We start from the raw sequence: 17,492 nt of genomic DNA on the forward strand, positions 1-17,492 counted from the left end.
TTGCCTACCCCCGATGTTATTCAATCTGCACATTGGACAAACAGTACAGGAAATTCAAGAAAAATTAAGAGTAGGAATTAAAGCTAAGGATAAAGTAATAAGAACTCTGACGTTTGTCGATGACACTGTAATTCTGTCAAAGGCGGTGAAGGACTTGGAAGAGCAGTTGAACAAAATAGGCAGTGTATTCAAAGGAGGATATAAGAAGGACATCAACAAAAACAAAACAAGGGTAATGGAATGTAGTCGAATTAAATCAGGTGATGATGAGGGAACTGGATTAGGATGGCTTTTGCTACTTGGGCTGCAAAATAACTGATGATGGTCGAAATACATGAACATGGCTACGTGAGTGACGTCCCGGTATTTTCCCGGCTGTCATTTCCACATCAGAAGGTGCCGATCGCTACGTTGAGAGCAGAACTTGCAACAACAAAAAAGAGTCGTTAAACTGAAATTTAGACCTTCCAAAATAAATGGCGTTGCCAGGCAAGACAACAGTTTGTTCTAATTTTTTTCACTCGGTTATGGAGAGAGGCGTGAAAGGGATGTGACGGTTCAGAAAGGAGTGATACAGGATTGTAGCCTACCCCCGATGTTATTCAGTCTGCACATTGGGCAAACAGTAAAGCAAGCCAAAGCAAAATTAAGAGTAGGAATTAAATCTTAGGGTAAAGTAATAAAAACTCTGACGTTTGTCGATGACGCTGTAATTCTGTCAAAGGCAGTGAAGGACTTGAAAGAGCAGATGGACGAAATGGATAGTGTCTTGAAAGGAGGATAGAAGAAGAACATCAACAAAAGCCAAACAAGGGCAATGGTATGTAGTCGAATTAAATCAGGTGATGCTAAGGGAATTAGATTAGGAAATAATAAATTTAAAGTAGTAGATGAGTTTTGCTATTTAGGCAGAAAAATGGCTGAGGATAGTCGAAGGAGAGAGAATATGAAATGTAGACTGGTGATGGCAAGGAAACCGTTTCTGAAGAAAAAAAATTGTTAACAAAGAGTATAGATTTAAGTGGCAGGGAATCTTCTCTAAAAGTATTTGTAGGGGATATAGCCATCTATGGATGTGAAACATGGGCGATAAACAGTTTAGACAAGAAGAGAATAGAAGCTTTCGAAATGTGGTGCTACAAAAGAATGCTGAAGATTAGATGGCCAGATCACGTAACTAATGAGAAAGTACCAAATAAAATTGGGGAGAGCAGAATTTTGTGGTACAACCTGAGCAAAAGAAGGGATCAGTTGGTAGGACACATTCTGAGGCGTCAAGGGATCAACAATTTAGCACTGGAGGGACGTAGGGGGGGGGGGGGGAGGGGGGCGTAAAAATCGTAGTGGGAGACTAAGGGATGAATACGGTAAACAGATTCAGAAGGATTTAGGTTGTAGTAGTTATTCAGAGATGAAGAGACCTGCACAAGATAGAGTGGCATGGAGAGCTGAAGCAAAGCAGTCTTCGGGTTGAAGACCAAAATAACAATAACATTACGAGAGCAAAAATAGCGCCACTGAAGTTGGAGGGAAAGAATACAGATGTTGTGACGACAGCCCACGCGACAAGCTTAAGACGCTCCACCGAGAAAACAACATTAATAGCAAATATAAAAAAAACGCTAAAAATATTTAATAACTAAAATTGGCCAAATGAAAAAAAGCGAATATTTGAGGGACAGTATGTAAAGGAGGGTAGGACGTCAAACGGACCTACTTGGAGAGACACTATAGGACATTTTAATTTCCACTCTCTATACTTTTACAAATAAATTCATAAAACTTTGTCAGAATGACCAGGAATGTTTCAAGGAAGGTGTCAACTCAGTTGGTGGTTCGAGTGCTGACACATTATCTGCGAATCCAGTAATGCTGGCAACTGATGGGTTATGCATGGAGATCGAATCATCCTGTACCGCATCAAAACAGCCTGAAGATGACGCAATGAAGCGTTGAAACTGGTAGCGACAAAATGAAATAAAATAAAATCGTAAGGACGGCTGTAGGTGTTTTTAATTTTTGTCACCATAGTAAACGGTCGTCGTCCCAGAGACGTCCTGCTAAAACGATGGAAATACAAAAGATTTAGGATAGTTCCGCAGCAATATGACCGTGCAGTGTACAAAAAAAAAAAAAAAAAAAAAACTGATATTCAAGGAACAACAAGACGCTTGTGTTACAGAATCTTGCATTTCCGCATTTCAAGGACGCTCGGCACAGTTTGAAAGATGTGTGTAATAGTGACCTCCTACGTTATGCACAAATTCCACGCCACGTATATTACACCGCTTGGATAGTTTTATAATTTCAGACACTGCTACAGAACTGGAAAATGTAAGGTAACTAAATTTCAAACAAAGCGTCAAGTTGACGATGCAAAGGTAACTGAGGATTCGCCTCGAGAATTTGTAGATGATGCATAACAAGTTTATTCCCCTTTGAAACTTCCTGATAGAATATAACTGTGTGCCGGACCGAGACTCGAACTCGGGACCTTTGCCTTTCGCGGGCAAGTGCTCCACCATCTGAGCTACACGATCACGACTCACGACCCGTCCTCACAGCTTTACTTCTGCCAGTACCTCGTCTCCTACCTTCCAAACTTCACAGAAGCTCTCCTGCAAAACCTTGCAGGACTAGCACTCCTGAAAGAAAAAAATATTCCGGAGACATGGCTTAGCCACTGCGTGTGGGATGTGCTGCAGAGTGAAAATCTCATTCTGGAAACTTCCTCCAGGCTCTGGCTAAGCCATGTCTCCGCAATATCCTTTCTTCCAGGAGTGCTAGTTCTGCAAGGTTTGCAGGAGAGTACCTGTGAAGTTTGGAAGGTAGGAGACGAGGTACTGGCGAAATTGAAGCTGTAAAGACGGGTCGTGAGTCGTGCTTGGATAGCTCAGTTGGTAGAGAACTTGCCCGTGAAAGGCAAAGGTACCGAGTTCGAGTCTCGGTCGGGCACACAGTTTTAATCTGCGAGGAAGTTTCATATCAGCGCACACTCCGCTGCACAATGAAAATATCATTCATATCCCCCTTTGTTTTCAACTCCGACCAAACGAGATTTGAGGAGGAAATGCATATGAGAGGAACCCTGTAAATTAGAGGTACCAACAGATTTGTAAGAAGATCAATTAACATCAGTGCATTATCGCATTCGTGTACAATAATGTCGACTGTTAATCTGGATGGTAAACTGGATGGAAGGGCATTTACTGTACTATGAGAAGTTGGAGGAGCTCTCTCCTTTACAAGTCTTTCTTGTGCGAGCGATTTTCCAAGGACAGTAGGGAATATTTACGTCACAGCAAGCAAGGGTGGGAAAACGAGTGTAACAGAACTAAAACTATGGTATGAACACAAATTCTGGTCGACAGATGGTCAAAATAACTTGGTTTTCAAAAAAATGGTTCAAATGGCTCTGAGCACTATTAACATCTATGGTCATCAGTCCCCTAGAACTTAGAACTACTTAAACCTAACTAACCTAAGGACATCACACAACACCCAGTCATCACGAGGCAGAGAAAATCCCTGACCCCGCCGGGAATAGAACGCGGGAATCCGGGCGCGGGAAGCGAGAACGCTACCGCACGACCACGAGCTGCGGACAACTTGCTTTTGTTCGATTCCTGGTCTGCGTATAAAAATGATACTCCTTTAGAGCAAACGAGCCAAATGGTTCAAATGGCTCTACGCACTATGGGACTTAACATCTGAGGTCATCAGTCCCCTAGATGTAGAACTACTTAAACCTAACTAACCTAGGGATATCACACATAATAACGCCCTAGGCAGGACTCGAACCTGCGAGCGTAGCAGCAACGCAGTTCCGGCAAACGATCCGTTTTGAGAAGTGCGTGACATTGCAATTCCCATCTGGAACCAGTGGACAGATTCAGCCTCTGGATATCTAAAGCTATTTTGTCTAAAACTGACATGGTGAGACCGTGGCTGTATACAATTAATGTAGGTTGATTCTTACAAAGAAGAAAACAGCAACCAGCCACATATATGCGGCACAAGAGACTGTTGTGTTTGTAAACCTTCAATCTTTGTGTCAACACATGTGGCAAATACTTTTTGGTGTGTGTGTGTGTTGCTTTGCACAATATGGTCATTAGCAAATCAAATAAGTGCCGCATATATTATACAATATTTGAAAAATGCAATCCTGCAACTTCGCAAGAAATTTTCGCGGAATTTTCGGTGGCACCAACACACCAAGAATATTTCGCTGCAGTGGAAGCATAAATATCAAAACCGGATAATTATGTAAAGTGCGTCTTATAAATATTGTGAACAGCCGTCTGAAGATGAACTTTTCAGTTCGAAACCGGTTACGGCGCTATTCACTTAAATAAATAGCAGTATTGATAGTGGCTGGTTGCTGTTTTCTTCTTTGTAATTCTCTGGATATCTGTTTTTTCGTGTGTGCGATATTATCGCACTATTTGCTGCTACGCCGGTTTCACGATAAAAAAAGCTTAGTCGGTTTCACGATAAGCTCCTCGAAAGACCGTTTAGCATTCGGCTGCATGCCATCACGTTCCATCAGTTCTCATCGCCTCGTAACACCAATATGATTCTATACGCATTCTTTAAAGCCACCGGCCTTGCAGCAGTTGTAACGCCGATTCCCGTCAGATCACCCAAGTTAAGCGCTGTCTGACTGGGCTAACACTTGGATGGGTGACAATCCGGTCTGCCGAGCGCTGTTGCCAAGCGGCGTGCACTGAGCCCTTGTGAGGCTACACTGAGGAGCTACTTGACTGAGAAGCGGTGTGCTGACCACATGCCCCCCCCATATCCGCCTGAGAACTGAGGATGGCACGGCGGCCGGTCGGTACCTTTGGGCCTTCATGGCCTGTTCGGGAGGAGGAGGAGGAGGAGGACGTGAATTCTTTAAAAGTGTCTCCCATTCAGTCCCTTGTCGACCAGTTTGGCGTGGCAGTTGAAGATAGCAAACGAAGGCCGAATTTCAAGTTCAATAAATCGTTCACGCAGGAAAATTACCTTCATATTACCATTGTACAGACTCCTGTACGGCTGGAGGATATAGAAGTAAGGTTACCTGGCATAGAGAAGCAACTAAAGGATTTGAAACATAAATCACCAGTTCAGCCTGGAATTCCAGTTCGATTTTACAAATAGTAATCTACGACATTGGTCCCTTACCTAAGCAGCTTTCATTTGTCGTGAATGTGTCGCCCAGCACAAAGTCGCAAGCGACTGGAAAAAAGAAAAATGCTAAGGTGACTCCAGTATACAGGGTGTCCCAGCTATCTTGTACACCCAAAATATCTCTGGAACAATGACAGCTATTGGAAAACGACTTTCACCGGTATCAATGTAGGGCTGGGGCCCATGAATGTACATATTTGGAAACATTCTAAAACGGAAGCATTTGTGTTTTTTAACACAAACTAATGGTTTTTTTTAAAAAATGGACCTCCTATATTTTTTCTTCAGCAATCCATAGCATGAAAAGGCACGTACACAATGGCGTTGATTGCATCGCAATATTCCCATTACATCCCGAGATATTAAGATGCGAAGTTGACGCTTGAAACACAAGACATGCGCTGCTAGCGCACGTCCTGAGGCTCAGGCGTGAACCCCGTGCTGCTCGTAATCGCAGCAGGATGGCAGCAGACCTTTTGATAAGTATGGAAGTTTGATTACGCCTGTCAATCACATCGCGATTACGGGCAGCTTGGGGTTCACGCCTGAGCCTCAGGACGTGCGCTAGCAGCGCATGTCTTGTGTTTCAAGCGTCAACTTCGCATCTTAATATCTCGGGATGTAATGGGAATATTGCGATGCAATCAACGCCATTGTGTATGTGCTTTGTCATGCTATGGATTGCTGAAGAAAAAATATAGGAGGTCCATTTAAAAAAAAAACCATTAGTGTGTGTTAAAAAACACATATGCTTCCGTTTTAGAATGTTTCCAAATATGTACATTCATGGGCCCCAGCCCTACATTGATACCGGTGAAAGTCGTTTTCCAATAGCTGTCATTGTTCCAGAGATATTTTGGGTAGACAAGATAGCTGGGACACCCTGTATAAGAAAGGTAAAACAACGAACCCGGCAAAATTAGAGACCAATATCACTATCTTCTGTTTTCTGAATAATCGTTCAACAGTTTCTCAGTTGGAAGATAATAAACTTTCCTGACAAACTTCCTGGCAGATTAAAACTGTGTGCCGTGCCGAGACTCGAACTGGGTTCCTTTGCCTCGGCGGGCAAGTGCTCTACCATCTGAGCTACCCAAGCACGACTCACGCCCCGTCCTCACAGCTTCAATTTCGCCAGTACCTCGTCTTCTACCTTCCAAGCTTCACAGAAGCCCTCCTGCATACATTGCAGAACTAGCACTCCTGGAAGAAAGGATACTGCGCAGAGATGGCTTAGCCACAGTCTATGGGATGTTTCCAGAATGAGATTTTCACTCTGCAGCGGAGTGTGCGCTGATATGAAACTTCCTGGCAGATTAAAACTATGTGTCGCGCCGAGACTCGAACTCGGCACTCGGAAAGGCAAAGGTCCCGAGTTCGAGTATCGGGACGGCACACGGTTTTAATCTGCCAGGAAGTTTCATATCAGCGCACTCTCCGCTGCAGACTGAGAATTTCATTCTGGAAACTTTCTTCAGGCTAAGCATGGTATTACAAATCATCGCTCGTGCGAAACTCAGCTTGCCCTTTTCTATGGATGAAGGGCAACAGGCAGATTATATTTCTAAATTTCCAGAAAGCATTTAACACGATGCCCCATTACAGACAGTCTTAAGCGCCGCAGTGCTAAGCTGCAAATTACTGTGTCTACGCAGAGAAACTCGAGAGGTGCAATGAGTTCTCTGTTAATTGCAAATCAAACTGTTTTCCGAACAGAATTGGCTGGATAATCCATTAAAAACAATTTTAAGAGAAAGGTTGGTAAGCCGGCCGGTGTGGCCTGGCGGTTCTAGGCGCTTCAGTCTGGAACCGCACGACCGCTACGCTCGCAGGTTCGAATCCTGCCTCGGGCATGGATTTGTGTGATGTCCTTAGATTAGTTAGGTTTAAGTAGTTCTAAGTTCTAGGGGACTGATGACCTCAGATGTTAAGTCCCATAGTGCTCAGAGCCATTTGAACTATTTGAAAGGTTGTTACGAAAATGAAATATGTGCATAAATGACAACAGTAAGTTTCTCGTATACTGTGAGAAAGTGCTCAAGGGCGATTTTAAATTTAATAAACTTCTTAACATACAAACAATACACCTTTCCACCTCTCAAATATAGTAACTTTCAATACAATAACCAAGTTAGTTCGATGACGCAACAATAATCAAAAAAAGCAGTAACGTCACTATTATCTTTACCTTGGATATTGCATTAGATTTGCTCCTTTACATGTTGAATGAAAAACTGATAAACTGGAAGTTTAAATTTGAAACATATTATTGGCACTGCTTCCTCACTCTAACACAACTTAACACTGTCTGCATCCTTACTCAAACCCTACTTAACTTAATTCTAACACAGCTAATCTACTACTGCTTCATTCTAACATAAGAAAACTTCGACTGCCCAACTCTACAAAAGCCTAACACTGACTGCTCCAATGTGCCCTTGCGCAGCTCAGAGAGACTCGCTGAACTTCTGCGACACAGCTTCCTTCATCGCTTCTAACTCACAATCGATTCAGATACCAAGATTAGATACGACGCTCATTATAAACAATTAAAAATACAAATTGATCTCGGGAAAAAAAACTGTTACAAGGCCAAGTTTGGTAATTTTATGGCTTTATTGCTGGGATAAGCCCTGTTCAGCTAATGTATCAACATTGTTTTGTTTCTAACCTCAAAAGTACACTTTAAGATGGTGAGTCCGCTTGGAACGTCCACATTAGTTGAACAACATTCTGTTACTCGTTTTTTACCTGCTGAAGGCGACAAACCAGTGAATATATACTGTAGAAAGTGTGTTGCAAAGTTTCACAAGTGGGTAGAGAAGTTCAAAAATGGTCGCGACTCAATGACTGACGAACACCATTCTGGCCGACCAGATGCAGATTCAACTCCCTCACTTGGAAGTCTGATGACCGGCGTGTGACTGTGGAAATGGTAGTTGATGAGGTTCAAGTTAGTACTGGCACAGTTCACAACAAACAAGCTGAAGTACGGCAAAACATTTGCAAGATGGGTAGCAAAGGAGTTGACTCGGCTACACAAGGAAACAAGGTTGAGAGTGTGCACAGAGCTAAAGAAACGTTATGAAAGAGTAGGTGGGCATTTCCTCAACAAAATTTTAACTTGTGATAGAAGTTGGATTCACTATTGTGAACCAGAATCAAAAGAGACAAAGCATGTAGTGGGAGGACACCAACACACCTGACAAGAAAAAATTCAAAACCCAAGCATCAGCAGGAAAAGAGCATGTTGGCGTCGTTTGGGGATGCGGGAGGTCGAGTTTTTTGTTATTATCTCGAAGAGCAGCGTACAATGAACAGCCAATAGTACTCGGATTTGCTTTTAAACAAAGTGAGAGAGCACTGTGGGACTATGGGACTTAACATCGATGGTCATCAGTCCCCTAGAACTTAGAACTACTTAAACCTAACTAACCTAAGGACATCACACAACACCCAGCCAACACGAGGCAGAGAAAATCCCTGACCCCGCCGGGAATCGAACCCGGGAACTCGGGAGTGGACGCGAGACCGCTACCGCACGACCACGAGATGCGGACAGAGAGACGTCGTGGATCTCAGAAGAGAGGTATGATTCTCCAGCAAGATAAAGCACCTCCTCATATTGCTCAACTAACCCTTAAAACCATCGACAAAATGGGCTAGGAAGTACTGCCTCATCCCCATTACAGTCCTGATTTAGCACCCAGTGATTTTGTTTGGTGTACTGAAGGAGGCATTACGTGGGAAGAGGTTCGAAGACAATGAGGAAAGGAAAACGTTTGTGGGAAATTGGAGTTAAAGAGTCCTATGCAGCCGGAATAATAAATCTTGTAGCCCGTTGCAACAAGTGCGTAAATGTTCAAGCGCATTGTGTTGAAAAGAAGAAAAAGTATTGTATTGTCAAAATAAACGCTTTTTTCTCCAGACCAATTTCTCTCTTTAATTATTGAATTACCGAAGCATCAGCAGGAAAAGGCATGATGACGTTGTTTTGGGATGCTGAAGGTCGAGTTTTTTGTGATTATCTCGAAGAGCAGCGTACAATGAACAGCCAATAGTACTCGGATTTGCTTTTAAACAAAGTGAGAGAGAGAGACGCCGCGGATCTCAGAAGAGAGGTGTGATTCTCCAGCAAGATAACGCACGTCCTCATATTGCTCAACTAACCCTTAAAACCACCAACAAAATGGGGTGGGATGTACTGCCTCATCCCCCTTACAGTCCTGATTTAGCACCTAGTGATTTCCATATTGTTTGGTGTACTGAAGGAGGTATTATGTGGGAAGAGGTTCGAGGACAACGAGGAAGTGAAAAAGTTTGTTGGAAATTGGTTCAAACTAGATAAAGAGTTCTTTGCAGCCGAAATAAATAAGCTCGTAGCCTGTTGGAACAAGTGCGTAAATGTGATTCTTCAGTTTCTCCCGGCGTATTTGATAATCACGGGTGTACTGCCGGTCTACACTGTCCAACGGGCGCAATGTTTCGGCGATCATACATGTCGCCATCATCAGGTGAAATGACGGACTGAGCTCCTGGGAACGTGCCGGCACGGAGATCCGTACGCTGTGGCTGCTCAGAGGGAACTGGGTTTGGTCGCGGCGGTGGCCGATTTAAATACCCTCCGCCAGCGGCACACTCCCTCCGCCGTCCGCGCCCCGCGCAACGGTCGCGAGGTGGAATAGACTGCGACGGCGTCTGAGATGACGTCGGAGCGAAGGCTCTGTCCGCCGTGGACGTCACAACTATACGTTAGCTCGATTAATCTCGATTAACCCAATCGCTGTGGCTATAATTTTAGCAAGGCTTGGGAACCACTGCAGACCGGCAGTACACCCGTGGATTATTTTGAAAGGAGAAAAAAAAACGCTTTTTTGTCCAGACCAATTTCTTTCTTTGATTACTGAATGAGCCTCATATGACACCTACCAACGCAACACTTTGAAATGAGCATCACTAATGACGGTACTTGCGACCTCGCATTAGAGGGGCTCCTTGTTAGCGTAGTGAGTCCAGCTGAAGCCTCGGGGTAGACGGCCAGAGTGTGACCACGCAGTGGTTCAGCCTCGGCCACGCGCACGCACCCACCTCGTACTCTTCCTTGCTGTGTTCGCCGCCGCCCCAGGCGACGTAGGCGCCGCCCTTGTTGGGGACCACCTTGGCTGGCAGCATGTCGCCCTCGTGGAAGGCGCGACCCACGAAGATGGGGCCGCCGTCTTTGTCGTGACCGGCGCGGACCGCGCCTTCTGGGATGCTACCGTAGTTGCCCTGGCGCCAGCAGTAAGCTGTCGAAGCAAACACACCAGTAAATTGTCTGCCACTCCGAACTAAACCAACAAAAAATTTGATTGTAAACCTACAGTAACAATTCCTCTGTGAGAAATGATTTACACTACTGGCCATTACAACTGCTACACGAAGATGACATGGTACAGACGCGAAATTTAACCGACAGGAAGGAGATGCTGTGATATGCAAATGATTAGCTTTTCACAGCATTCACACAAGGTTGGCGCAAGTGGTGACACATACAACGTCGTGACATGAGGAAGGTTTCCAACCGATTTCTCACACACAAACAGCAGTTGACCGGCGTTGCCGGGTGTTGTTGTGGTGCCTCGTGGAAGGAGAAGAAATGCGTGCCATCACGTTTCCGACTTTGATAAAGGTCGGATTGTAGCCTATCGCGATTGCGGTTTATCGTATCGAGACATTGCTGCTCGCGGCAGTCGAGATCCAATGACTGTTAGCATAACATGTAATCGGTGGGTACAGGAGGGTAAAACGGAACGCCGTGCTGGATCCCAACGGCCTCGTATCACTAGCAGTCGAGATGACAGGCATCTTATCCACATGGCTGTAACGGATCGTGCAGCCACTTATGCACCCCTGACTCAACAGATGGGGACGTTTGCAAGGCAACAACCATCTGCACGAACAATTCGATGACGTCTGCAGCAGCATTGACTATCAGCTCGGAGACCCTCGCTGCGGTTACCCTTGACGCTGCATCACAGACAGGAGCGCCTGCGATGGTGTACTCAACGACGAACCTGGGTGCACCAATGGCAAAAGGTCATTTTTCCGGATAAATCCAGGTCCTGTTTACAGCATCATGAACATCGCATCGGTGTTTGGTGAAATCGCGGTGAAAGCATATTGGAAGCGTGTATTCGTCATCGCCATAATGGCGTATCAACAGGCGTGATGCTATGGGGTGCCATTGGCTTCACGTCTCGGTCAACTCTTGTTCGCATTGACGGCACTTTGAATAGTGGACGTTACATTTCAGATGTGTTACGACCCGTGGCTCTACCCTTCATTCGTTCCCTGCGAAACCCTACATTTCAACAGGATAACGCACTACCGCATGTTGTAGGTTCTGTACGGGCTTTTCCGGACTCAGAAAATGTTCGACTGCTGCCCTGGCCAGCACATTCTACAGATCTCTCACCAACTGAAAACGTCTGGTCAATGGTGGCCGAGCAATTGGCTCATCACAATACGCCAGCCACTACTCTCGTTGAACTGTAGTATCGTGTTGAAGCTGCAAGGGGCAGCTGTACCTGTACACGCCATCCGAGCTCTGCTTGGCTCAATGCCCTGCGTATCAAGGCCGTAATTACGGCCAGAGGTCGTTGTTCTGGGTACTGATTTCTCAGGATCTATGCACCCAAATTACGTGAAAATGTCATCACATGTCAGTTCTAGTATAATATATTTGTCCAATACCCGTTTATCATCGGCATTTCTTTTTGGAGTAGCAATTTTAATGGCCAGTAGTGTAACTAAAAAAGTCAGGAGAGACCGCGTTAGGATACATTTTAAGAAAAGATCGGGAAAGACAGCGCATTGATACATTTTGCAATGGTAGCAGGGATTTTCTGCACCAGAAAGCATTATTGGTGGGAGAGACCGCACGTTAGCCTTCGTAGGAAGTCAGTAGTAAGCGAGATGTGAAGCGAGTCGGTAGCAGGTCTGAAGCGAGAGGTTGAGAGGAGCTGTGTGTCTGCCAGCCAACAGCTATGATTTACAAGAGATTATAAACGGGTGTACAGAGACCTCAGGTAACTATTATCATAAGAGGAACTAATATTACTGAATTATTTTTTTGAGAAACTCAAGACTACTGAAGGTATGTTTGCGCAAAGCTACTTGTATTATTACTGTAAAAAGTAAGTCCCATTTGAACGTTTGTAAAATCATTTCATTACCAACAGGAAATATTTGAAGGTCTGTTTTCAGAATGTAATTAATTTTTGCCAGCAATATTGCATTACTGATTATAATCCATCCCAAAAACCATCAACGTCAAACTTTGCAAAATTCAACTGTTATCAAGAAAATGATTAACTATGAATTACGTAACTTCGGTCAGATTAATTAAAGAATAACGTCAGCTTTGCTACTGAAGAATAACGTCAGCTTTGGTAATAAATACAGCCACTTATTATGAGAACCCACCAGGAGCTAATAGAGTATAGTAAAACAGAGTAAGTGTATTCATGACCGACTTCGGTGTAGCAGTCAGATGGCGATCCAGTAACAGTAAAAAAGGTAAGGAATAGTTTTGGGTTGTTGCAGATAACGAATGAGGGCAACACTACGACGACACATTCTACGTTTTCTTCGAAATAATCAGGAAATCACTTTTAATAAGCAGCAAATTAAATTTGAATGCGAAGATTGAGCAAGAGAATTGATTTCAAAGGGAAGATTTTATTTGTTATTATTAAGCAAGAGATAGAAATCCTAAGGGAAGGTAAATTTCATAGGTTATTGTAGACGGCAAGGTAGCGTAACAAAAGAGATATAGAGGAGACGGGAAGGTTTCAACAGGATGGAGGTGTGCAGAACTGTGAAAAAAGAAGCAAAACAGAAACAGTGAATGATTCAAGCTCAAGACGTGCAACATAAAGCGGACTGCGGCGATTATGATGTCGTGGTCACGGTATTGGACTGCCTAGTGCGACACAAAATTATGATCTTTCCTTACGGTCATTAACGTCTCTATCCTTCTTCTGTAATGTAGGCAATTGTTATGATATACTCGTACACTAATATAATATGAACCACGTGGGAAGATTATACACTGAAGAGCCAAAGAAACTAGTACACATGCCTAATATCGTGTGGTGCCCCACCAACACATAGAGGTGTTGCAACAGCACGTGATATGGACTCCACTGAAGTAGTGCTGGAGAGAAATGACACAATGCTTCCGTCAGAGATGTCCAAAATCCATAAGAGTACGTGGGAGCGGGGGTGGGGGGGGGGGTGGGGGGGGTGTACATCTTTTCTGAACAGCAAGTTGCAACACATCGCAGATATGCTCAAGAATGTTCATGTCTGGAGAGTTTGGTGGCAAGTGGAATAGCTGAAACAGAGAAGACTGTTTCTGGAGTCAATCTGTAGCAATTCCATACGTGTTAGATGTCGCATTCAAAAATGGTTCAAATGGCTCTGAGCATTATGGGACTTGACATCTGAGGTCATCATTCCCCACGAACTTAGAACTACTTAAACCTAACTAACCTAAGGACATCACACACATCCATGCCCGAGGCAGGATTCGAACCTGCGACCGTAGCGATGTCGCATTGCCCAGCTAAATTTGCACAAGTGCGTCGGAACGCACAATGGATATGAATGGATGCAGGGGATCAGAAAGGATGCTTAGGTACGTTTCACCTGTCAAGAGTCGTATTGCCGCGCGGGATTAGCCGAGCGGTCCTAGGCGCTGCAGTCATGGACTGTGCGATTGGTCCCGGCGGAGGTTTGAGTGCTCCGTCGGGCATGGGTGTGTGAGTTTGTCCTTAGGATATTTTAGGTTAACTAGTGTGTAAGCTTAGCGACTGCTGACCTTAGCAGTTACGTCCCATAAGATTTCATACACATTTGAAAATTTTTAGAGTCGTATCTAGACGTATAAATGGTCCCATATCACTCGAACACGCCCCACACCATTACAGAGCCTCTACCAGCTTGAACTCTCCCCTGCCGACATGCAGCGTTCACGGATTCATGAGTTTGTCTCCATACCCGTACACGTCCATCCGCTAGATACAATTTGAAACGAGACTTATCGAATCATTCAACATTTTTCCAGTCATCAACGCTCCAGTGTCGACGTTGACGGGCCCAGGCGAGGCTTAAAGCTTTGTGTCGCGCAGTCATCAAGGGTACACGAGTGGGCCTTCAGCTGCGAAAGCCGATATCGATCATGTTTCGTTGGATGGTTCGCACGATGACACTTGTTGATGGTCCAGCACTGAAATCTGCAGCAATTTGCGGAAGGGCTGCACTTCTATCACGTTGAACGATTCTCTTCAGTGGTCGTTGGTCCCGTTTATGCGGGATCGTATTCCCGTCGCACCCATGTCGTAGAACTGATGTTTACCGGAATCTTGACATTGACGGAACACTCGTGAAATGGTCGTAAGGGTAAATCCCTAATTCATCTCTACCTCGTAGGTACTGTGTCCCGTCGTTCGTGCGCCGACTATAACACCACGTTCAGACTCACTTAAATGTTGATAACCTGCCATTGTATCAGCAGTAACCGATCTAACAACTGCGCCAGACACGTATGTCTTATACAGGCGTTGCCGACCGCAACGCCGTAATCCGCCTGTTTAAATATTTCTGTATTTTTTTTATACGCATTTCGCGTTTCACTGTATTACAGTCGCAATTAAATGAAATGATTAGTGAGAGCATGCGAGATGCTGGATAGACCTCTCATAGAATTGAAAACGCACGAGTCATAGCACGTTGTACTTGTGTAGAAGAAATAGGAGGTACGTACGCTTTACACCTCGCTTTTCCCAGACGGACGTTACATCACGATATGGACACAAATTTGAATACAGACAACAAAGACGTGAATTACCGGATGGATAATTCATAATGTTGTGGGAAAAAATGATCTGGAGCCCCATAGAGATATACGGATCTCCCCCTTCGCTGTCATACTCCATGACCACATAACCACGACGCTTTTGTGAACGAAGTTCGCTCGATGTTGCAGACATTCAACTTGAACTGTTCACTCTTTTTATTTTGCTTTTTTTTCACAGTTCGCTACACCTTCTTCCTTGTTTCATACTCGTTCTGCGTTCAATTTTTAACGATGTATCCACCGGGCCTTCTTACCACTTGATGGAGGGGAGGGGGGGGGGGGGTAGGTGCGATGGGGAATTTCCCGCTTCGCTTGTATGAACTTTCGTATTTCACTTGAAATGTTCGGCCTGACTCTTAATTGTTAGACCTAAATTAGATATTCAACATGTAAACATGGTTTCCATATATCTGATTACCAAAAAAGTACTTTTCTGGAGATATAATATTATTTTCATGTAGAGCCATCTAGCAACACAGATCTTGAACAGTGAAAATTAGTGATGGCAATTGTTAACTTAAATCAATCAAAAACCACTTTGCAGTGAAAGGAAGAAGCTTATGCTTTCATTGCCTTGTAAACAAAATTTCAATTTTAACTTTTTCTGGTTTTTCCATCGATAGTCCAAACGACAATTATACAAAGGCAAGAAGCTAACAGTTTTCATACTGTCAAAATCTGAAACCTTCATTATCAATTATTAGGCACATAAATTTAATGTTCATAATAATTTCCAGGAAACATTATGTAAATTATACCTGAAACGTAATTTCAAATAAGGCAATCACAATAAAATTCAAATGAACTACATCCTGTTCTACAAGAATCTGGAAGCTATATAAGTAATACTAAATTGTAGGAGTCAAACACGCCATAAAAGAATTCAGTTGTCGAGATTGGTCAACGTAACTATTAAGTTCTTTCTCCCGTCTTGAAATCTTACACAATGCATTTCCTAACAAGTGACTTCGTACAACGTGTCAAGCATTTATGAATAAATACTGATGATGTCAGAAAGCAACAATATTCCAGTGATTTTTACTTAAGCATAACATCTTGTACGAGTACATATTAACTGGAAAGCATAAGCAGGAACCGACACTCCAGACAACGAGGCAGCCGTAGCTGTAGTATTTATCCGCTAATATAACGTTTCTGTCTTATAAAAGTGCACAAACGTTGTCAACACTAGAACAGTGATTTCAACGTAGGATATTTACTTTCAGTACGTCTACGAACATTCTGATAGTAAGCATTTGGGAGGACGGCGGTTAAACCGGCGTCCGGCCATCCTCATTTTCGTTTTCCGTGATGTCTCTAAATCGCTTCAGGCAAATCCCGGGATGGTTCCTTTGAAGCAGCACGGCCAACTTCGTTCCCTATTCTTCCCTGATCCTATGGGACCGATGATCTCGCTGTTTGCTCCCCTCCCCTCAATCAACCAATGTGACAGTATGGGATGTGGTAACATTATATCACAACGGTGTCCGGGCTAGGTATACACAAAATGGTTAAATGGCTCTGAGCACTATGGGACTTAACTTCTGAGGTCATTAGTCCCCTAGAACTTAGAACTACTTAAACCTAACTAACCTAAGGACATCACACACCCATGCCCGAGGCAGGATTGCAACCCGAGACCGTAGCGGTCGCGCGCTTCCAGACTGTAGCGCCTAGAACAGCTCGGCCAAGGTACACACAATCAAATGCTGATAACAAAAGAACTCGGCATTTCATGTTGTGGGGTACGTACCGAATCGACATGAGCACTCTCCAAGACGCGATCTTCACCATTTCGTGAACTGTTCTGAGCCGTTATGGCGCATGCGCACCAACGTCAAAAACATGTGGACGCCATACGAAAGCTGCATCGTGTGCTGTGGTTAGCAAGGGTTAAAAATCTACAACACGTTTTCAGCGGCGTGCGATAAGTGAATGGAGCGTGGATACCCTCGCTCGTAAATCCATTTATCCGTGGTACAGAACACTTAAGAGAAACGGTAGATCTGATTCCAGATGCTGGAAAACATACTAAAACGCATGTGAATGAAGACAGCGTGGAACGAACGCTCTAAATATTCGCCAGAAACCAACTTTTGCGTGACATCGCCGCAGACGATGTGATTTCAGTGTCTAAATGTTGCATCGTATAGACGTAGACAAAAAAAAACTAAAGTTAAACTCCGCAGGAGTGAAGGCCCAACGGTACCGACCGACCGCCGTGTCATCCTCAACCACAAGCGTCGCTTGATGCAGGTATGGAGGGGCATGTGGTCAGCACACAGCTTTCCCGGCCGTATGTCAGTTTACGAGACCGGAGCCGCTACTTCTCAATCAAGTAGCTCCTCAGTTTCTCTCACAAGCGCTGAGTGCACCCCGCTTGCCAACAGCGCTCAGCAGACCGGATGGTCGC

General features: G+C 44.2%; 1 protein-coding gene across 2 annotated transcripts in view; it reads right to left on the reverse strand.

Annotated features, from left to right (window-relative positions):
* Positions 1-17,492, reverse strand: part of LOC126293478 (natterin-3-like) — a 118,481-nt gene that overhangs the window by 19,459 nt on the left and 81,530 nt on the right. For both annotated transcript variants that reach the window (XM_049986720.1, XM_049986721.1), the window contains exon 3: positions 10,267-10,463. In XM_049986720.1, the coding sequence (XP_049842677.1) occupies positions 10,267-10,463 (197 nt within the window). The remainder of the gene's footprint in view (positions 1-10,266; positions 10,464-17,492) is intronic.

The sequence above is a fragment of the Schistocerca gregaria genome, chromosome 10 (genome assembly GCF_023897955.1).
Source record: "Schistocerca gregaria isolate iqSchGreg1 chromosome 10, iqSchGreg1.2, whole genome shotgun sequence".
In the NCBI taxonomy this organism is placed as follows: Eukaryota; Metazoa; Arthropoda; class Insecta; order Orthoptera; family Acrididae; genus Schistocerca; species Schistocerca gregaria.